Source organism: Eumetopias jubatus, unplaced genomic scaffold, assembly GCF_037043125.1.
Source record: "Eumetopias jubatus isolate StellerSeaLion01/CBP00866 unplaced genomic scaffold, mEumJub1_p1.0 scaffold_12, whole genome shotgun sequence".
Lineage (NCBI taxonomy): Eukaryota > Metazoa > Chordata > Mammalia > Carnivora > Otariidae > Eumetopias > Eumetopias jubatus.
The window spans coordinates 25,924,803-25,948,194 of record NW_028274818.1 but is presented as its reverse complement, the minus strand read 5'-3'; the positions used below and the strand labels follow the sequence as shown (position 1 = coordinate 25,948,194).

The 23,392-nt window shown below is 49.2% G+C and overlaps 1 protein-coding gene across 1 annotated transcript in view; it reads left to right on the top strand.

The window, feature by feature from the left end:
- The first annotated feature begins 6,158 nt into the window (after nucleotides 1-6,158).
- Nucleotides 6,159-23,392, top strand: part of NFASC (neurofascin) — a 172,926-nt gene continuing 155,692 nt past the window's right edge. Inside the window, exon 1 of the mRNA XM_088029041.1 lies at nucleotides 6,159-6,265. Coding sequence (XP_087885167.1) covers nucleotides 6,159-6,265 — 107 coding nt within the window. The remainder of the gene's footprint in view (nucleotides 6,266-23,392) is intronic.

Below are 23,392 nucleotides of genomic sequence, written 5' to 3'. Positions count from 1 at the left end.
AAGTTAAAATGAGTGAGAGGGTTTTGGAAAAGAAGTTGTTTAATGTATCTTACCCATTTGATCGTGATGACACGGATGCCTTTGTGCTTAGCAATGACGATCACTCTGAAGGCTACTCATACAGATAGGTTTGCAAGACAACGGCAAAAGAGAAAGCTCTTTTAAATTTTTTAAAAGTTTTATTTAGTTAAGGAATCTCTACACCCCATGTGAGGTTCGAACTCACGACCCCGAGATCAAGAGTTGCATGCTCTTCCAACTTAGCCAGCCAGCCACCCCATTTTTAAATCTTATTATTATTTTTTTAGTTTTAAGAAAAAGCTCCTTTGACAAGGGTTTTCTAAATGCCAGGATTTCCTAGCTGGGGAGGGACTGTGTTCATTCTCCTGTTTGGGGACAGGAGCAGAAAGCAACCTGCCTGGAAGATCAGTCCTTAGAGGCCCCTGGAAAACCGAGGTCTCATACATTTAGAGAGAGAAAGAGTCTGAAGCTGAGCTTGTCTTCTTCCCAGCTGGCTGGTGGGAAGTCGGAGAGAGAGAAATGTACACTTTCCCTACTATTGCTGGTAAACAGGTGGAGGCCTTCCACTGCAGTAGAGAACAGCTCCAAAAAATCCTTCTCTAATACACTGATGCAGATGCAATTTGCTCCAAATGATCATTGCAGATAGTCTTAAAGGGGAAATGTGCCCTGTGTGACTCCACTCTGCCTCACTCGGAGCAAGGACTGGGCTAGGACACACACCTAGACTCGGGGCTGGCTACCTGCCGTTCTAGGGCCTCTCCTCCTCTCCACCTGCCTCCTTGTTTACTGCCCAGTCTACTGGGAGTGGAATGTCACCTGCCTAGGGTAGAAGACTAATTCCATGTACTGGGAGGGGGGGGGTCCTGCATCTGGGAGCCAACAGCCTGGTGATCAGAAGCTCAGTTCTGCCCTCAGCAGTACTGGGCAGGAGGCTAATCCAAAGGAGACTTTATTTTTTATTTTTACATTCCAAAGCAGGAAGTGGGGAAGCAGGTGGAAAGAGGCTCTCTAGCCTAGAACTGGGTGGGGGGCAGAAAAGGCTAGGTACCTAAGCATGTGCCGGATGTGGGGGCAATAATAGGGCTGGGGGAAGCATGAGGTCTCCATCCGTATGGCTGTGGAGGACCACCAGCACTGTGCGGGTGGCCAAATGGGAGAAGGATCAAGGGCAGTCTCCTGGTTCCTTCCCTCCTTCCCTCAATTCTATATATAAATTGAACTGTGATCTTCCCTCTTGGCCTATAGGGAGCAGGGAGGAGATGCTGAGAGAGAGACAAGAGGAGAAGCTTGTCTATCGTGGCTTGTATCTTCTTGGAGAATCTATCAGAAACCGGGGCTCCCTGGATGCTTCTCCCATCAGCTTTCTCTGCACCTGCCTTCCTGCCCTCCTGCCTTGTGGGGGACACAGATTCCGGGAACTCCTTCTATTGTCCCTTTGCGCATGCTCTTCACCTTGCTTTCCTATGTTTTCATCCGCCCACCTTGCTGTCACTGAGTGTGGCCATCACTCTGCTCTTTTGTTCTTCCTCACGGTGCCAGAACTTCTTCCCTACAGCACTTATCCCCAGCGGGTCAGTGTAAGAGAGTGTGGTGAACTGGGAGGGGGGCACACTCTGGAGTCTCTGAGATCTTTGTGCAAATCCCAATTCCACCCTTTACCATCTTTACAGTTAGCAGCAGCCCCCAAGACCACCCTCACTTCTGACATCACTCGCAAGCTTGGGCATTCTCAAGACCACCGTCAGGTTCTATGAGGTGCTAGTAGAACATCCAGAACTCACCGGAAGCTAGAATACCCATAGTTATGTTTTATTACAGTGAAAGGACACAGATTAAAGTCAGCCCAGAGAAGAGGCGCCTGAGGCAGAGTTTCGGAGAGCTCCACATGCAGAGCTTCCAGCTCTCCTCTCCCCATGGAGACCTGGAGACAGCACTACGTTCCAGTGATGTGTTGCCAACCAGGGAAGCTCATCCAAGCCTTAGTGTCCAGAGTCTTTACTGAGGTTCAGTCATGTAGACATGGCTAACCACCCGTGTAGCTAACCTTTATTTCCAGCCTCTCTGGAGGTTGAGCTGATACGTGCCCAAAGCGCCCACCATAAATCACGGTGTTTGCATAGACTACCTAGCGTGGCCTCAGGCCCCCAGGTAAAGACACTTTTATCAGGCAGGACATCCCATGGGTTCAGAGATGACCTCCCAGAAGCCAAGGGCAAGGCTAGGCCTCTCTTTGGGCCAGGTTAATCCTTGACCACATCTCATCTGTGTGATGTTGAGATCTTCCTAGCCTCACTGGGTCTCTCTTTCCTCATAAGCACACTGGAGGCAATGACCACCGAACTGCCTGGGTTTTTGTGACTACTAAGTGATATGACAGATGTAAAGGACCTGGTATGTGAGAGCCTTCAGTGAAAATTAGGTCCCTCCTGATATCCTCCAAGTGCTCAGTTCTCATCTCCTATACTGGCCCAGGGCATCACTCTCTCTCTCCTCTTCCTCGCACCGCTTATACCGACTTACTTTCCCCCAGAAAAGGGTAATACCCTACACGTTGTTATTAAGCTGTTCTTCTTTTAAAAAAAGATGTGTGTGCATTTTTTTTTAAGTGGCTCCATACCTCTTCATTGCACAAATTAACACAACATAGCGGATCATTGCCCTCTGGATGGGCTACAGAGAACACCCCTATGCATACGCGTCTTTGTGACTTGTGCTAGTGTTTCTATAGCCTGGATCCTTTGAGGTGACACTGATGGGGTTAAGGGTCCATTCAAAGTCTTGATGGTACTGCCAAACTGTTCTCCCTAAAGCCTGTATGAAGGTAAGCCTCTACCCCAAATGCATGGAACAGCCAGTTTCCCCATACCTTCTGAGGGCCATGCGCAGGAGAGTGGCCTGGAGGGCATAACAGACACTGCTGAGGCCCGGCCCTGTCCCTCTGCATCCACTATCCCTACGCATGCCCAGTGTCCTACTGCATCTGAGACTCAGTGCATGGGGCTTTCTCTTCACTTGAGCCCGGGGTTAGGCAGGGCTTTTGCCATTGATTGGGAGCAATGACATGCTAGAGAATGTGGAAGTCATTGGTGACTTGCCATTTACCATGAGACAGGAGACAGTCAGTAGGGTTTCAGGTCTAGGGTCAACAAAGTCCATGCCCAATGGGGTTTCAGCCCGAACTCAAAATACAAACTCAGGGAAGGAAAGGAAGCAGGAAGGCCAGATGAATGTCTGGAAAGAAAAAAGCAACCACTGTCTGCCCTTGGCACCGAGAAGTTCTGTTCCTGACACACTAGCAGAACAGCCTGCACCAGATCCAGGCCTGCCTTCATCCCCGGTGTCCATCACCAGCAGGTGGTGTCGCCTGATCAGGACGGGCCAGTGGCTGGGGACACTGAGGCCAAGGAAACCCCTGCCTCCACCCCATCTGGGCATCTGGGGGCCTTACACCCCCATCAGGCCTGTACTTCTTTATGCTAAGGCCATGAGTTGGAGCTCCAGTTCAGTTTGAACCAGCAAATCACTGCATGATTCCTCTCTGCATCATCTTCTCTCTAGGACTCGGTTATCTCCGCTATTTAAAAAAAAATGAAGGAAAGGAAGAGAAGCAGTAACTAACATTTGTGCAGAGCAGTTGGTTTACAAAGTGTCTTATCTCCTTGGTCCTCACTTTATCCCCACTTTACAGATGAGAAAAGTAAGTCATAGAGGGATTAGGTGATCTGCCCACGTTCACCCTGCTGGTCAGCCAGGACTTTCCTGGAAAATCCTGTGTTTCTTCAACTCGCCCATACTGGAAGATTCTAACATTGTAAATCTAAGATTTTTAGGGCCTGCCCTAAAATAGTGAAGTAGTTTTAAGTAGGAGCCTTCAGACACGTCTGGGTTTTGAACCATTAGTTGGGCAGGTTACTTGAGCTTTGGTTTTCTCCTCTTGAATAATAATAAGGCAATATTTGTTAAGTGTTTATTATATGACAAACATTGTGCTACGTGAATTATTTTGCTTATCCTCACAACAACTCTATGAGGTAATATAATTACCCCGTTTTCCAGATGAAGAAACTGAGCTTGATGAGGTCAATAGCAGTGTCCTGCACATAGAGAAACCAATAGAGATTGGAACCTGTCAAAATGCTCCAGAGAGAATCTGCAAGGATATACAACTGATAGAATCTCTGACAGTTCTGAACATATGGATAGAGACAATTGATGGAAAATTTAGAGTTGAATTATAATTACTGTACACAAAACAAGGAAACAAAACATGATAATTATTAAGTCCAGAAAAAAACAAAGTTTGCAGGAAATGAAAAAGTCAGTTGTGAATAGGATTTAAGTTGTCATAATAAATATTTCTTTTGATATAACCAATATCAAGATGTGACTAAATTAGGAGGTCAGGAGGGGGATAGGAAGGCTATGTGAGAGATGAAGGCAGGGATGAAAGAGTGTCTTTTATGGGGTTTTCACTATTCATCAAGAGATAATGCCTAAACCAGAAGCAAGAAGTAGCAATTTAGCATGTTGTTTAGAGATAGGGAGGAAAAGAGCCAAAGAAACAGCTCAGAAGAGTTGAAAGTGATGGCTTCTGGAGAGGGCAGAGCATGAGGGAGATATATTTTATAAAAATCTCATAGAATGATTTGACTCTGATTCAGTTATATGCTTGTATAGCTTGAATTATATTTCTTTAAAGAAATAAAAGGAAAATAAGTAAATTGCCCAAGCTGACCCAGAGCTGACGTTGTGGAGGTGGGATTTGAACCCCAGCAGGCTGCCTCGGAGCTGATGCCACAGCCATTGTGCAATACAGCCTATAAAATATCTACATCCTAGTGCTGTAAAAAGCAAGTGACTGATATATACAAGAAACCCGGTGGCTAAGAGACAGTAAGTGCTTAGAAAAGAAAAATTATTTTCTTTCTCCTGTTGAGCTAGCCACGCGGACACTTCTGGTAAGGAAGGGAGGGGTGTCCTGCCCTGGGTTCAGGCCTGAGGGGCCCCGGTGCTCTGAAGCACCTTTCTCTAAGCTAAGTGTCCCTCCAGTGCCTGGGGACAGTGTCATCTGGATGGGGCTCCCCAGTTTCCAGATTCTCCCCTTCAGAGAATTTTCCAACACTGTACATTCCCTCCTGCCTCTCCCCAGCGGCGTTGACCACACACCCCCAGAAGCCCCAAGACTGGCTGCTACAGGGCCATCCCAGGGCCTGTGGTCAGAGGACTGTGTGAGGTCAGGCTGCCGGAATGATGCTGAGAAAAGATTCTGAGTGAAATCAGATTGTTCATATAGACGAGGGTCCTGCAGAAACTTTTGCCCAGGGTCCCTGACGCCCACCGGCGGCTATGCTTTCAGGCCCTGCCGTATGGACCTTCCTCTGTTTCCCATGACATGGTCCTTATCCAATAGCTCTGATTGCAGGTCTCGAAGCAGCCAACGGAAGAGGGGAACATTTTGTCAGTTACCTGGAGGATTCTGTCCTCAACTTTTCACTGTTCAGTGGAGGAGGACACTGAGGAAGTGTCACGTCCTTGTGAGAGACAGTCACGGCGCCAGGAATAACACTGAGATCTCTGGCCTCCCAGTCACTGGATTTCTTCCACCCTATCTCAAGTTTGGGACGGGGCCTGGGCCCCAGTAGGGCAGAACAAAATCTCCCGTTTTTAAACGACCACGCTAGCCCCAGCAGGAATCACAACTTTCTTACATCCCCAATTCGGGATCCAACAATTCTTCAGTCAACTAACATCCCTGGAGAGTCTACCCCAAGCAAGCAAGCCTCCCTGGGAACACAAGCTCTCCGACACATTTCTGCCTCCAAGAAGTCACAGTCTGATGGTGGACGGGCATTTACAGGACAAAACCGGATACCGCGAGGGCTTCACGGACGCTCCTTTTCAATGCCGGTGGCTGGGTGAGAAGAGGAAGCAGGAGCTTGTCTTCCCACGCGGCGCAGGCCTTGCGAGCCGCTCCCGGACGCGCCGGGGCGCAACGGCGCCCTGAGCATCTTCCCCCGCCCTCCTCCGTCCGGGTCCCCGCTCGGCGCGCGAAGGGAGGGGCGCGGGGGCGCGCACGCAGGGTGGTGGGGGCGCGCCGGCCGCCCGGGGACGCGCACGGGCTCTTCTCTGCCCTAATGCGGCGGCTGGCGGCGAGAGGCGCTGCAGGGGACGCGGGAGAAGTGGCGGCGCCGGCGGCGGACAGCACCGACTGCGCCCAGGGCCGGAGCCCGCGCCCTCCGAGGTAGGCGAGCGCGGATACCGGAAAGGTGAGGGTGCGGTAGAACGGGGGTCGTGGAAACCCGTCTAGCGACACCCCCTTGTTCGCGCCCTCCTCTGCCCGTCTCCATCCCCCGACCTGTCCCCATCCCCCTCTGACCATATCCCCCTCCCTTCTCGTCTCCACACCATCCCCTGCCCAGAGTCCATCCTGCCCAGAATCCATCCCCGTCCCTTCTCGTCTCCACACCATCCCCTGCCCAGAATCCATCCCCAGTGGGGTGTCTGCACCCCCCCATTCAGCTCCCACCCCCCTACCTACCCCAGCACCCTTAATGTCTCATTGGCGGCCTCCCCTCCCCCTTCCTGCATCCTCGACCTCTTCCCCTTGCCTTGTGTCCCTGCCCCATCCACAGCCCTGCCCTTACACCTGTTTACCTCCGCGCCCCACTTTGTCTAACCCCATCTTTCCTACCCCTCCCATCAGCCCCTCTCCTTGGCCTCCCCTGTCCTCATCCCCATCTCGTATCCCCATCACTCCGTGTGCCTGTCTCTCCATCTGCTCCCTCAGTTTCTGTCCTCCCCAGGTCCCCCTGCACACCCTGTCCCAGCCCCTTCCCAGTTCTCTTGGTTTCCTTCTGCACCGTAGTCCCTCTCAAGAACCCTCTCTTCCCCTCCTGGGCTGTTAGCTGGCCTGCCACCACCCATCACCTTTGCCATTTGCCCTTCCTGGTGCTCTGTCTAGCCACACGGATTGTACTGAGCCCCCATCACCTGACACCGGGCCCTCCTTCCCTGCTTGGGGAGGCCTAGGGCTCCGAAGGCCCGATGTACTCGCAGTTGCGGAATCCACTTATAACCCCTTTCTGCATGTTTGATCTAATTCACGGTTTGGGGGTGACGGATGCTGGGGGCTAGTAGGCCTCTTATGTTCCTCCTCAGCCACCCTCTTCCCCTAGCTATTCAGGTTTGTTTCCTAGATGGACTGGGGAAGGGAGTGCTAAGCATAGGGAAACTAGGTTGGGCAAGAGGCAGGGTCCAAGGGAATGGCGGAGGGCCTCTTCCTGGTCTTGTTCTGAGCCCTGGGATGCAAAGACCTGGATGTGGAACCCCACTGGAGGGTTGGAGAATTTTGGATTTTAGAGAGAATTCTTCCTCAGCCTCCAAGTCAGCACTTTGGCATCAAGCGCTATCATGAGTGTGGCCCATGGGCTGGGCTGAGAGAGGGCAGAGTGCTGAATCACCTAGACTCTGGTCCCCATGGCCGCCCCTCCTCTGCCCTGAGCCAGGTTCTGCTCCTGAGTCCTTCCTTGGCATTTGGCAGTGGGCTGTGTGTGTGTGTGTGTGTGTGTGTGTGTGTGTGTGTGTGTGTTGGGCAGAGATGCCTCCTCCCTCAGTCTGGAGGAATGGATGACAGTGCCCCTTTCCAGCCTGTCTGTCTGCCTGGGATGAGGGCCTGATGTATCTTACCTACCCTTGGAACTGTGATGAGCCCTGCTGGGGCCCAATCAAAGGTCCAGAAAGGGGGCAGACTGCAGGCCTTTGAGACATGGTTGGGCAGGAGTTGAATTGTTTGTATGGGGCCAGAGACTGGCAGGTTCAGAACCCACCGAACTTGAGACACGAGTAGGAGAAGCCCAGGGAAAATGTGTGTGGTGAGTGAAAGCTCCCGAGGATAGGGGCCATACCAGCTGTGAGAGTGGGGAGCCAGAAGAGGGAAGGCAGAGACCTGTCCTCCTCTCTGGTTTGGGGATGGTTAGATCTGGTGGAATTGCACTGCAGGAGGAATTGAAGGAAATGCAGGGGGGGGGGGTGTCATTCTAACCTTTTGTCTTGACCAAGTTGGCACTTCTTTGTGTGTGTGTCTGTGTTGAGAAAACTGATGGGTTTTCTTTTTTTCTTTTTCTTTTTCTTTTTTTTTTTTGAGTCGCACTTCTGAGGGGTTAATATCTTCCCCTTTGGATTCAGCTGAAAGTGTGTGTGTGTGTGTAGATAAAGAATGAGAATAGCACAAATGAGGAATGAGACTCATTCACATTTAACCCCACAATTGAGTTTGCTCCCTCGGACAGGGAATGGCAGCCCAATTCCTGTCTTGGGGACTTCAGCTAAATCCCCAGGGCTTAAATTGGGGGTTAAGACCATATTGCTGATGGGTTCTGTCCCATCTCTCTGAGTCCCTCACTTTAGAAATCCAAGTGTTTGGACTCCAGCTCACATGCGACAACCCTGAAGGGGACTTAGGCACTGCCTGGTGGGGGCGGGGAGGGACGTGAGTCTAGGGGGATGGCTGTCCTACCCTTTGTCACCTTTCTGCGCCCCTTCCCCTCATAGGGGGCGGGGCGGGAAGCTGCCCCAGGCGTTTCCTGGCCCGGGGAGGAGGCAACACCTGGAGCTGTCCGGGAGAGCTGATTGGATTAAGGTTCTGACGTTGAAATGCTTGATTGGGGCTGCAGTTACGTGGGGGATTCTGATAACAATGTACATATTTTGCTGGTTCTGCGCCATGAATCTCACCCCACATCCCTTGTTTGGCATCACAGAGGCTTTGCAGAGATAAACCAAGGCACATAGAAAGACGAGCCGGCTCCCCGGAGAGCTGGAGCGAGGTGTAGCGAGCTCCCCGTGGGCTGAAGCAGATTGGCTTCCGGGGCTGCTGCGTTCAGGGGCACAGGGAGGTGGCTGCTCTCTGGGGTGGGGGGAGTTCTGGCTTGGATGTCTGAGGGGGAGGTGCAGAGGGAGGTCCCTTTCCTGCAGTGACCGAGGGACAGAATTCCAAGGCTCCCATCACTCTGTTGTTGCGTCGTGTTCTCTTCCCTTGGCACCACTGTCCTCCAAGACCATCCGAGAGCTGGGATGTGAGGACCATCACCTAGTCTTTAGAAAAAAGAAATCCTTAGGACACCAGAAGGCCAGAAGCTGGGGAAGCAGAGTTCAGTCCTCAGTCTGTTTGGCCTGGAGCACTGGGGGTGGGGGGTGGGGGTGGAGAGAAGTGAGAAGAACTTAAGGCCGGCTACATACTTACTTATTTAGCAAATACAAATGAACCCCACAGTGTGCTGTTCTGCTCCGCGTGGGGATTGTAGGGATGAAAAGTGAGGCAGCATCTGGTCTTTTAGAGCTCCCAGTGTCATGGGAAGGAGAGACAAGTAAACAGACAAATGCCTCAGATAAGCTTGAGTGAGAACATCCCGACAAGGATGTTGAGAGGCGTGGCCTTCATCCCCGTGGTATCCGCCCCCTCTCCTCCAGAACCATGGAGACGACTGGGTGATTCTTTCCAGAAGAGTAGGTCAGGCCTGGCCCTGAAGTTGACTAAGGTTTTCCTTGTGGTCTGGGTGTGCTTAGAAGGTTAGAGAGAGTCAAAGGAAAAGAAGCCCAGTCTGCCCTCCGGGAGCTGACTATCTGATGGGGAAGCAGCAAGTAACATGCACAGGTGCATGCTCAGAAACAAGATAAGTAGGAAAATCAGGAGCTCTGGTATGTGGGGAAGGGTCTTGGAGTCCTGGGGAGGTCAGAGTCAGGTGGGAGTCATCAGAGAAGTCCCGACTGGGGAGGGGGGTGGTTTTGAAGTTACACTCTTGAGCACAGGTCACCGTGCACATCCATATTTGAACTGGGAAAGAACGGAAGGATGGGGACACTCAGTCGTATCTGTCTGAGGAGTACCCTTCTTCCCTACACACTAAATTTAGTTCATTTCATTAGTGTGTCCTGAGTCTTTGAATATATCCCGGGAATTGTGCTAGGGGTTGGGTAGATGAGTGAGTTGGAGAGACAGAAACGAAAACAAATTAAAATTCAGTACCAGAAACGCTATAACAGAGGTTAGGTGAGTTCCTGGCATTGTAGGAGCATGGCTGAGGGGTCATGGTAGACAGTAGGACCTGGAGTGATTGTATTCCACTGTTTAGATAGACCCTGTTTTGGCCAGAGCAGCTTGATGTCAAACTTTTGAGCATTTACTCAAAATGCCCAGCTAGAGCCCATGCCTAACTGCAAGGGCAGAGGTTGGATGCATATGGCTTGGTCCTTGGGACTGTAGGGGAGGGCTCTGGGAGCTAATGGCTATGCTGCGTGCTTGAGTAGGCACTTCCAAAGCTTTGCTGACCTGGAGCACCGGTCAGATTGTGCCAGCCAACTTGAGAACTCTTGAGCCACTCTCCTTTCCTTAGATCTTGAGGCAGGCCAAGAAAAATAAAAGTGTCATACTATAATAGTCATCATTACAGATTGTTTGCTATGTGCTAGGCACTCTACTATGTGCTTTATATGCATCATTTCATTTAATCTTCGTAAGGGTTAACCCTATAAAAAAGTATTGTTAGGATTCTTGTTTTATATATATATATATATATATATATACACACACATATATATATATATATATATATACATATTTGATTTTATTTATTTGACAGAGAGAGACACACAAAAGAGAAGGAACACAAGCAGGGGGAGCGGGAGAGGGAGAAGCAGGCTTCCCACTGAGCAGGGAGCCTGATGCGGGGCTCGATCCCAGGACCCTGGGATCATGACCTGAGCCCAAGGCAGATGCTTAACAACTGAGCCACCCAGGATTCTGGTTTTATAGATAAGGAAGCAGACCCAGAAATGTGGTTATTTAAGATTGAAGAACAGGTAAGTTGTAGAGCTAGAATTTAAACCTGTTTTTGTTTGCCATCGAAGCCCATGCACCTCTACTATATATTATAGGAGAGGAAAAATAAAAACCTGGGATGTTTTATCCAGTGGCCCAAGGCTCTCTAGGAAAATCTGTTGGAAAGGCTCAGTTATCATGCATATTTGAGTACCTACTATATCCTTCTGAAGGATACAGAAACATGGTTCCTGCTTTCAAATGGGGGAAATAAATGGAAACATATGACAACTCTTAGGAATCATGTAAGACAGTATGTAATTAAGTCTTCAGACCCTGGAGAGTAGAACTTAAAAGGAAGGAGTGATCGCTGAGTATGGCTAGTGGAGTCAGGGAGGTGATCCACATAGTAGAAACTACTCAGCCTTTGAGGTCAGACTTACATTCAAACCTTGGTTCTGGGCGCCTAGGTGGCTCAGATGGTTAAGCGTCTGCCTTCGGCTCAGGTCATGATCCCAGGGTCCTGGGATCAAGTCCCGCATCAGGCTCCCTGCTCCTTGGGAGCCTGCTTCTCCCTCTGCTTCTCTTTCTCTCTCTCTCCCCCTCCCCCTCTCTCCCCACCTCTGTCGCTCATGAATAAATAAATAAAATCTTTAAAAAAAAAAACAAAACCTTGGTTCTTCCATTTACTAGCTGAGGAGCTGCAGCTTCTGTAACGTGGGGATATTAACATGAACCTTGCAGGGCTGTTATAAGGATTAAATGTGATAAGGCAACGAAGGCCCCAGAAGAGTACCTGGCTGGTAATAAATACTCATCAAGGGGTGCCTGGGTGGCTCAGTTGTTAAGCGTCTGCCTTGGGCTCAGGTCATGATCCCAGGGTCCTGGGATCCGAGCCCCGCATCAGGCTCCCTGCTCCGCGGGAAGCCTTTCTCCCTCTCCCGCTCCCCCTGCTTGTGTTCCCTCTCTCGCTGTGTCTCTCTCTGTCAAATAAATAAATAAATCTTAAAAAAAAAATAAATACTCATCAAATGCTAGCTGCTCTTCACAGAGGAGGTGAGAATGGAGCTGAGCCCTGAAGTATTGGTAGAATTAGTAGAAGAGGAAAGTATCCCAGAAGAGGGAACCCACCACGTATATAAATAAAAACCTGATGGGTTCAGGTTCTCTGGGAAAGAAGTGACCTGCCTCATCTGGCCTGCTCTCTCCCGGTCCTTGCAGTAAAGTCTTACAGCAAAAGGACATCACCCTGAAAAGCATGAGGGCCTTCAGTTTTACGTCTGGCCCCATCATTAACAGACCTTAAATGTGTTTCTCTCTCTGTAAAACTAGAAGATTGCTCGAAGTCTCTTGTCCCAGAAGCTCATGTCTCTGGAATTTATGTCATTGACTGATTTGTTGTCCTACCCTTCTTCTCCCAGATGTCATGCCTTGATAAAGTTAGAGCGCCTGGGGTACGGTGGGCTCATTCCCTTGGGCTGTTATCATCCCCTCCTCGCTCCTACAGCTCCCTTCTCTGGGAAGCAGCTGCCTGAGCATCTGCCTTCTCCTCCTTCACCTGCTCCTCCTCACTCATCCCCTCCCAGGATGGGCCAGCCCCTCCTCAAAGGCCTCCCCGGCAGCCCCTCTCCCCGTTATTATGATGCTAATCGTGTTGTTAATTTTTCTGAGCTACAGAAAGAAAGCCCCAATCTGTTCTAATGAATTTAATTAGAGAGGGGCTTGGAGGGCTTCAGAACCTCTTACCAGGATCACAATAAACAGAGTTAACGAGATAAACAGCCTGGGATCAGCGGCTCAGGGGTAGGAAGAGAGGATTTCTCACTCAGTCCTAGAATGAGGTAAGCCCCCTCACCCAGAGTTGGAGGAAGGCTGTGTGAGCTGCTGTCCGACATGTGGGCTCCCATTTGGGCTCTTTCCGCCGGCCCCACCCAGCCCCATGTTCAGAGCTTCATACCTAGTTCTGCCCTTCAGTGGCAGATGAATCTCCGGAGAAGGTCCTGTCATTGTCATCATCATCACCAAGTATTTGTTGAGCACCTGCTGTGTGCATAAGGGGTACTGCACCATCTTCTGGAGGCTCATGAGACCCCGTCTCCTCCCTAAAAAGGAAAGAAGATATGTGTTCAAATATAAGAAACATTTGCTAATTTCAGACAGTAAATGCTAGAAAATTGGCAGGACGTTACGTTGGGCGTTGGTGATCTGGAAAAGCCTCTTGCGAGAGGAAGTACTTGAGGTCTTGAGATACCAAAACTTGAAGACTTAATAATCAGAACTCCTGGAGTAAGAGCAGGAATGTGCGGGGGACCTTTGAGTCAGGATGAATAAATGGTATGGCTTGGGTATTAGGTGCATGTAATTCAGCAGTGAGGTATGTATCTGGGGCGATTTATTGAGATGTAATTGTAGAGGACCCTGAGTGCAGGAGTCTTTACTCTCCTAACCTGGTTGTGCTGGAGTCTCCCTGCTTTCCTTTTCCGGAAACAGCATGGCCAGCTTGGGGAAGGGCCTAAAACAGGATGGTTTTTGTGCTGAGCTCACTGTCCCGGATCTAGTTTAGGCCAAGGGGGGGTGGATTGACCAGATGCTAAGTTTTGTTCTCTGATCTTGTGATTTTCTGGGATGCGAGTGAATGGCTGGCAGAACAATTCCAAGGACTCTTCCCGGTGAGAGTTCCTCCTTCTTTACTGATGCTGGCCAATTTGCCTTGGCAGTAGCATCTTTTGCAAGTATTCAGTGGAATCTTCCAGTTCCAGGGTCAGTGAGTTTCATAACTTGTTTCTTTATATTACTAAGAGTTCTCAGAGTGTGTGTATGTGCATGTGTGTCTGTGATTGTGTATGCATGTTGCCCATGATTAGTGAAATTATTCTGACTAGATTCTGATTCTAGTTTGATCTTTATTTGCAACACAACGGAACATTTGTGAGCCTTAATTTCTCCAGGTGCAAGAGAGGAAGAGTCATCCCTGTATCTTATTGTGTGTAGGTCCATAAGCTGAATGCTTTGAGAATAGGGTTTTAAACATGAGGAGGTATTATAACTAGGATTTTGACAGGAAGTATAATACTGAGCTGAAATTTTAAGTCAGTTCTCTGTCCCCCTTGGAACTTCTACCTGTGAGACTAGACAACGTTTTATTTTGGGGCATCACCAAAGATGATGATGCCTTTTGTTATTTGCCAGAGGCTGTCTGGGCTTATGCATAATTAGTGGTGAAGTTAACACTGCTGTCAGCTGTTGGTTGGCCCGTTGGTCAGTTGTTGTGTTTATATGAGAGACACTTATAATACCCATTGTGTGGTATTTTTCCACACGTTGGTGGTGACGTGTTCTTTATGAAAGAAAATGCCTTTGAGGCCACAGGCAATTTTCCTATGCTGACGTAGGCAAGGACAGGACAGAAACTAGATCTCTTTCTGATCATCATCACACACTGAGTGGGATTGAAGGCTTTGGGACTCATGTTGGGAACTAAACCAGTTCTCTGACTGACCCAAGCCCTGGGCTATGCCTTGTGGGTTTTTTAAAAATATATTATAAAATATATATACTATCTGTTGCTCCTGCAGTCTGTCTTCAAAGATTCTACTATTTGCATGGCACACTTCTAGGTGGCTTCTTGTTTTGAGAGCATCTTTAATCTCGTAGAATGTTAGAGATGGTCTAATCCAAGATCATTATTTTACGGATCAAGAAACGACTCAAAAGGGCTACATATTTTGCTTGTGGCTGCATGGCTAGTTGCTAGCAAAGGTAGCTCTTCCACATACTGGACCACTGGGAACTTTAAAAACTATAGATAAACCTAGTAATTGTGCAAGAGGATAAGTAACTAAGTTCCCTAAAGCATTATCTAAACCAATAATGCTTTGGGATATCAGAGAAGAGAGGAAGTTAATGTAGACTAAAGTCCTTTGGGAAGGTTTTGAAGTGAAGCAGGGGCTGGTTTGGGCTCTTAGGGATGGGTAGGTTTTGAATTGGTAGAAGAAATGGGCCTTTCTGGTGGGGTAAGGGAGCATAATCAAAGGTTTACAGGAGGGAAGCTGTGGTCAGGCATTGCACTGGCCAGGCTAGAGCAGTGGACAGTATAGCTGGAGGGACTGGCTGGGGCCAGAGTGCAGAGAATCTTGACCCTGACTGAGTGGTTGGCCAGGAGCATTTGAAGCTTCTTAACTGAGCTTGCTCAGTGTTTGAGAGATAGTTCCTTCTGAAGAGGTGTTTGGGCAAAGGGGAATGCTGGAACTTTCTCTTGGGTGCTGGGCAGGGAGCTTGCTGCTGTCCGGGGTGCTGACCTGCCTCTGCAAGATTTTTCTCTCCGATGATGCCAGGTTAGAATGTAAAGCCAGAGAATGTTTAGAGCAACCCAAAGGGATCTAGAAAACAGTTCTGGCCAGGACTAAGTAGTGCGTGGGCTTTCTGGCATCAGCCTAGTTTACAGCATCTGACTTTGCAGTCCTTGTAACGAAAGCAAAATTATGGATGGGGGGAACTAGTAAATGGCCCTTTTAAGGAGAGACCACGTGTGTGCACATATGCATGCTAAAATGACCCAATTTGTAGCCTAGTAAATTTTGCCTTAGAGTCTTTGTATTTACATGAGAATCTCAGCCCATTTCTTCTTTCATTGTGAGAATGCACTCCCTCTACTCACCATTTCAGAGTATCTGAAACCTCTCCAGAGGGCACCTGGGTGGCTCAGTCCTTTAAGCATCTGACTCTTGGTTTCTGCTCAGGTGCCCATCTCAGGGTCGTGAGATCCAGCTATACGTTGGGTTTGCGCTCCCCCTCCCCCTCTGCTCCTCCCCCTGCTCATGCTCTTTCTCTCTCTCAAATAAATAAATAAATAAATAAATAAATAAATGAAATCTTAAAAAAAAAAAAAACTTCTCTAGCAAACATGGAGAGAGCAACAAAAGCTCCCAGAATACCCAACTCATTAGTTCAAATGGAACATTTAAATGCTCAATATTAGTGCTTTCCAATAGAGCTTTCTGTGATGATAGAAATGTTCTGTATCTGCACCGTCCAACATGGTAGCACTGGCACGTGTGGCTCTTGAGCACTTGAAATGTGGCTAATATGAGAATTGAATTTTTAACTTAATTTAATTTAATTTAATTTAAATAGCCATGTGTGGCTAGTGGCCACTGTATTGGACTGCACAGCTCTATAGTCAGAACCCTCCACGTTTGCCACTTACCCTTGTTTATTGGTCTGTCATACCTAGACCTCTTTGACATAGAGCAAAGTGGACTTTTGAATGGGGGTGAGTTTGACACATTGCTGGGAAAGTCCCATGCTAAATCTGACTGGAAGTCTGCTTTTGGCTGTGAGTTTTGCCCTGACTTTCTTATTGTCACAGTGAAAACAACCATACATGATGTATTGTGGTTTTCCTTTTCCTTTTTTTTAAAGATTTTATTTATTTATTTATTTATTTATTTATTTATTTATTTATTTATTGAGAGAGAGAGAGAGAGAGAGAGAGAGAGAGCAAGCGCACTAGTAGGCAGAGCAGCAGGTAGAGGCAGAGGGAGAAGCAGGCTCCCCACAGAGCAGGGAGCCTGATGTGGGGCTCGATCCCAGGACCCTGGGATCATGACCCGAGCCCAAGGCAGACGCTTAACCAACTGAGCCATCCAGGTGCTCCTGTGGTTTTCCTTTTAAGGACAGAGAGCATGCTCCTTGAATTCTGGCTGGGGTCCCAGGGACTTGATCCAAGACTCTTTGGAGACTTGAATGGGCAAGCAACGTAGTGTGTATGGCCCAGGAAACCTGGCTATGGGTTGAGCTGGCAGATAGATGATGTGCTATTGTGTTGGATGTTTGTGGAAATCTGGCAGAGAGAAGTTTCTGGTCTTGATCCATCTCTCCTTCTAACTCTAGGCATCTTTACATCCTGTTTATCTGATATAGTGGACATGGCCCAGGGTGAGGGGTATGAGTAAATAGTAGAGGTACCAGAGGAAAAAAATGCTCAAAAATGCCGATCAGGGGGCACGTGGGTGGCTCAGTCGGTTAAGCATCTGCCTTCAGCTCAGGTCATGATCCCAGGGTCCTGGGATCGAGCCCCACGTCTGGCTCCCTGCTCAGTGGGGAGTCTGCTTCTCCCTCGCCCTCTGCAGCTCCCCTTGCTTGTGCTCTCTCTCTCTCTCTGTCAAATAAATAAATAAATAAAATCTTTAAAAAAATGCCAATCGGTAAGTAATAATAACCTGCCAAAAGACTGGAGTAGAAAATTTCCATTGTGTTGGCATATGCAGTGTACATAGGTGTGCCTAACCCTATCATAAACATGCTCGATTTCCGTGGGTCTCTGGTCTTAGGCTTGGCACATATAAATCCGATTTCCTAAACCAGAGTGCATGCTTTTTGAAGACATGCCTTATAGTTTTCTTGTTTTCTCCCATAGAATCTCAATGTGCTGATAGTAATCCTTAATAAACCCCTGCTAGTGAGTAGCTCTTTGTTAGCCTGGAGCTATGGGTTTGACTCCTAGAAAATGTGTGCACATGAATACAAATAATATTTATTGAGCCCCTGCTGGGCGTAAGTCTCTGTACTTGGTACTGTGGGCAGTGACAAAGGAGGAGCAAGGATGGCTGCTCTCAGTCTAATGCAAGAGCAAAGGCAAGTACGTGTGAAACACAACACACACACACACACACACACACACACACACACACACACACACACACACACGACTGCTAGAAACAAAGACAGAAGTGGTAGCCGGGATACAGAGCTGGGAGTGGGTCGCAGGGTGCTGGCAGGGGCCAGATTTTGTGTGTGTCTCTGTCTGGCCTTCTCTCGAGGATTCCCTTCTTCATGAGGCATAGCTGGTACCAGCCACTTCCATGCCTGCAAGGACAGTGCTGCCTTTATGGTTGGCCGGGCAGCTTGATGTCTCACTGGGGCTGGGCTGAGGCGGTGCTGTCCTGAGCTTGCCTCTTCCTTTAAAGAGCACTCGGGAAGGGGGAGAGGACTGTGCGGAAGGGGAAGAAACTCCCTTTTCTTCTGGTCACTGAAATGGTGACAGGGTCTAGCTCTTGAATTTCCTTCTAGGCACAGAAAGGGTTTGTGGGGACCCCAACAGCTCTTATACATGGAGCCCCATGATGCAGGCCCAGGTGCAGCTCTGGGGGAGACAGGAAAAGCAGAGCTTGGTGGCATGGCTCCCTACAGTCACCTGAGCCCCCCTGCTTTACCCTCATGGAGTATGCACTGCCTGGTGGGGAGCAGGTGGGTCGTATCTCCCAGCTGGGGCTGGGGTGGGGGACTTCTCTGGTTGACTCACAGGAAGGAGCCTATCCTTCCCCATCTTCTGTGGGCACACAAGTCACCTGGGATCTTGTTAAAGTGCACAGGCAGAATGATTAGGTCTGCATTGGGCCTGAGTTTCTGCATTCCTTACCAGCCCCCAGGGGATGCCAGTACTGCTGGTCAGCAAACCACATGCTGATTGGTAAGGCCCTGTATGTGGGTTGTCAACCTGGAAACATGCTAGTCTCACCTGGGGAGATTTTAAAATATGCAGATGCTGGGACCCACTCTACAACCCAATAACATAATCTCTGAGAGTTAGGTCAAGGCACCAGAATGTTTTAAAAGCCTCCTCAATGATTCCAATATACAGCCCAGGCTGAGAACCACTGGCTCTCTGGATGGTTTTTCTCTTCCCCCGGATAGGCTTTTCACCTGCCTATGCCCTCCTTACCCCGAGAGACTGTAAGTGCCTCCAGGGCACAGAACGTCTTATATCAGATTACCAGTCATGCCCTACAGTCATCCTCGGTCAGCTCAGCTGGTAACAGCATGATGTGTCACCATCTAGCACTCTGGCCACTGTTCCCATGCATGTACCATCAGCCACGAAGGATCAAAGAACATGGCTGGCTTAGAGCAGGCCAGTTCTATTCTTGGGACAACAAGTCAGAGCGGGCATCCAGTGCCTAGAACCATGCCTGGCACCTAGTAAACTTTCAGGAAGTTTATATTGAATGGATGATGACTCCAGTGTGGGGTGGCAGAACGGGCACTGGATCAAGGAACTGAAGGCCAGAAGGATTAGAGGGTCCAAAGGGAGTAGGGCAAGTTATTTAACATTCCTTAGCTTTAATTTTCTTAGTTGTAAAAAGGAGAATAATAACGCCTACCTAACAGGGCTATTTAAATAGAAAATAACGTCGGAAAAGGGGCTCTGTAAATGCTAGTATTGCGCAGACAAGAGATTGTGTAAGAATTCATTTTTTAAAGTGGTGGGATGCAGCCATGGGTGTTGTCGCAAGCTCTTGTTCTAGCAGACCCTCCCAGGTCCCGCCACATGTGCCTCTGTCTATAGGAACAGTGAGGGGCTCAGGGAGGTACCACACTGACCGGTCGTCTACTCTCTGTCAAGGACTGCGCTAGTGGCTTGGCTTTTGTCATCTCCCTGATTCATCACAACCCTTGGATCGGGTATTGTGATCCTGATCACACCGAGAAAATGTGGGCTCAGAATGGGAACCAACTTGCCCAAAGTAGGACAGCTCTGTAAGTGGCAGAGCTGGGATCGGATCTGATTCCAGAGTCTCCTCATCCTGGCTCGTTACCCAACAGGCAGTGCTGGGTTCCAGCACAGGCTGATTGATGGTCCCTTGGTTTGAGAAGCTTCCTTGTCTGGGGGGGGGTCACTTGTTTTGAAGAGTGACAAGATCCTGGCTATCACAGAAACGCCAGTCTTCCATTAGGGAACATTAGAGTACATGGCCCCGGAGCCTTCCGAGTCTTGGCCAACGCTGCACTGGAAGGCCACTGCTCAGAGTCTTCCTCAGGCCCCGAGGCAAAGGCTGTGACACCTTCCCCTGTAGAAGAATCAGCATCTGCCCCCACGGTCCCCTCTGTGCTTGACAGAGCCACTGACCCAGCTCTCGTCTGTTTCTGGCCTATCTAGGTTTCCCTTTCATTCTGGTCCTAAAAGAAAATGGAAGCACAAAAGGGAGCAATCCCATGAGCCTCTCCTCATCCACGGGTGTAACGTCAGTGTGTTATTCTCATCGCCTGGCGTTAGTGCTCCCCTCCTCGGGCGAGGTGGGGGAGGGGCCCGTCTCCTCCAACAGCTTCAGCACAGAGACGAGGTCCTAGTGTCTGATGTCCTCCTGTCCACCTCTCTGGCTTCAGCAGTGCTGCCGTGATGACAAGGACACATCCTGGCCGAAGTCAGTCTGGCTAAGTTGTTCGGAAGAGAGGGGGGAGGACTGATTTGCGCGGTTTGACCAGTTACAGAGGGATCCACCTGGTCCAGGTACTCATCTGTGTATACCTGGAGTAGCTTTATTTATTTTTTTTTAAGATTTTATTTATTTGAGAGGGAGAGACAGAATGACAGAGAGAGTGAGAGAGAGCAACAGTGGGGAGGAGAGGGAGAAGCAGACTCCCCGCTGAGCAGGGAGCCCAGTCCTGAGCGGAAGGCAAGACGCTTAACCCACTGAGCCACCCAGGCGCCCCTGGAGGCCTTGTCGGGTATCAGCTGAGACTGAATCCACACCGAGAAAGAGAACTAGAGAGGAAACTCAAGGGGCTTCACAGGCACTACAAACATATCCCATGGTGGGCTTTGGGTATAACTACCTAACGTTCCTCACTGAGATGTGACTCAGTCTCTGTTCATATCTGGTCCACATCCATCCTCTTGCTGTGTTCTAATTTGGCTGATCTTTCTTTCGGTGCTGGTATATTACTTTCCTGTATCAGGGCCAGGATTACAACATCCAGAACTTTTCTTCAGCTTTATGAATTGTGCGGAGTTTACTTTTAAGTACAGAGGGTTTATCCATTGTGTTGCTTCAGTATTTTCTCTGCTAAATCCCCATGTATATTTTTAAGCCATTTTGGCTTTTTTTCTCTCTCTTTTCTCTTTGAGCGTCCCTAGGGTTTTCTGTGTCTGAGAACTCTGCTTCCTGTCTGCGGTTCCGCATGGTCAGCATGCTGCCTCTCTGGTAGGAATAAAGACTCCCAGTTAGGCCCAGGCTAAAAATGAATCCCCTGTCGCCTGGAAGACTGGTCACCGTGACGCCTTGCTGCAACACCATGAAATACCCCATCCAGCTGCAGAGGTCTGGGGCCTTAGTGCTTCGTCTTTGCCCTCCCATGGATGTGTGGCTATTCCAGCCCCACCTGTCCTGTGTATCTTAGCAATCAGTATGAAGCCTACCGGGCTTCTGGGGCTAGAATGGATTTGGCTGGTGGGCCCCCAGGCCTCTGACCCTTTTCCTTCTCCATCTGGCTGCCCTCAGCCGCGGGGCGGCTGATGCGTTGTCATGCGGCATTGGCAGCTGGGGGCCTTGGTGAGATGGGCAGGTTAAGCGGGAGAGCCGAGGTTAAAGGAAATGTTGCAAAAGACTATGAATGGTGTGGGGCTGGGCCTGGCTGGAAGGTTCTGGAAGTCTGGTGTGAGAGTGGGGTTCAGGTCTGGGTCAGGCGCTGGCCCCATTCTGAGTCTGATTGGGAAAACCCTCTCTGAGCATATCCCCCAGGTTGTTTGTGTTCTTACACCCTGAGAAGTAAAGAGAGAGCTTTTAGATGGCACCCCAAAAAGTTGCAGCTGGGGCTTCTGAGAGCAAGAATGTTTTGTTTCTTAATGGGCTGGTGACATCATCCGAGGTCTACCCAGATGCTGGCGAGTCCGGGACAGACCAAAACAGGCCAACGACTACTCGGAGGTGGCTAAAGCTATTCTACTGGCTCGGAGTGTGTTTGCTCCAGATCGATTGTCAGCCTTCTCCTCCTTCTTCCTTCCCCAGGTTTGTTTTTCCCAGTTCCCATTGTGGAAAGCCCAAGGGCATGCATCTGGTCTTGGAAGGGGAAAATAGCCCAAGAGCAAGGGCTTGGGTTCACATCTGGCTCTCTAGTCACTAATTGTGTGACCTTTTGCAAATGACTTAAATCTCCTCTACTTTTCATCTGTAAACTGGGGAATTAAGTGGTGCTTGCCCTGCATGGAGTTATTAGAATGAAATTAGAAAATGCAAGTGAACCCCTTTGCCAAGTAAGAAGTGGCCCATGAAAGTGAGCTCTTGATACTTCCCACCTCCCTTCCTTATAGTAGCTTCATGCTCTGCCTTATCACCTCATGACTTTGGTGAGCGATAGAAAATATTTTCGAACCTCAGCAAGGTGCCCTGCTGTGCACTAGGTATGGTGAGAATTGCAGCGGGAAGAAGCGGCCATCTCTTCTGGGACCCTAGTTGTACCTGGTACTCTGGTTGACAAAGTGCACCAGGCACCTGTGTGTGTGATGACGATAACTAACTACACAAAGTCATAAAGGATAGATGCAAAGGGCTGGTTCCGACCACAGAGCTCTTGCAGTTTAGCAGAGAGAGTACATACAATCTATGGAGACCTGGAAGACTTCAAGGAGGAGATTTACGGCGGACCCTTGAAAGATGGAGCTCTTGGCTCTTTCTGTGCTCCAGCAAGCTCATTAGGGAGTATCTCCAAACAGGAGAGGGGCAGAGATTAGGAAGAAAGGGACAGTCTGTTATCCTCAAGACTGAATTTCCTCATTTCATGGTGGCCACACCCACAGGGAAAAAGGAGAGCAGGGAGGAAGGGTGGTTTTTCTGAGGCTCAGAGATAGTGAGGAAGCCACTATCAATCAGCACATCTCAGGACAGGGAATGAGAGTCCATTTCTCATAATAAACCATTTTGGTCCCCTTGTCTTACTTCCTCTTTTTTTTTTTTTTTTTTTTACTGAACTGTATCCTTATCATACCCCTGGCCACACCAAGTTAATATATCACTTTTAGGCAGTATATCATTTCCAGGTGAGGAAATCAAAGCACAGAGAGGTGGGTGGCCAGTTGAGGAAGTGGCACGAATCAGGGCAGAGCCAAGGCTGGATATTTACCTCCTGACTCGTGGCCTAAGGATTCCTAGTCTAGCTCTCTCCTGGGCTTCTCCTGTGATTCAGGTCTCAGCTGGGTTCTAGCATAAGGCAGCCCTGGATCTCTAGGCAGGGGATGGAGAGCAACCCACCCAACACAAGACCTCTTCCAGTTCAAGTAGCTCTGGTCCAGAATACCATGTGACCATCACTGCACACCCCCCACAACCACCACCACCCCCCCAGCTCTGGCTGGGTTTCAAGTCCTAGTCTCAACAGCCACGGGACTTGGTGGCCAGGCCTGGGAAGAGCCCATTGTCTTCTTGCATCATCCCTGGTTGTGTGGCTGCTGGTTAGCTTGCTTGTTCATTTTCTGTTTGTTTTGTGTAGGCTGCTCTGAGCCCTATATTCAGGCACAGCTGGGTAGCTGGCACCTGCTCAACCTTTGCCCTAGTCTATCCTAGAATTCTCCATGGTACTGCTGGAAGACTGCTGGCCGTGTGTGTGTGTGTGTGTGTGTGTGTGTGCGCGCGTGTGTGTGTGTAAGAGAAGAAGGGGGGTGACAAAGGTATAAATCTTCCTGAATAGTAAGAGACCTCTTTCTCCAGTGGGGCTTGGTTCTGGGTTGAGACAACTAGGAGTGCCTGTGGTTTTCTTCTTGCAGATATGTGTATATCG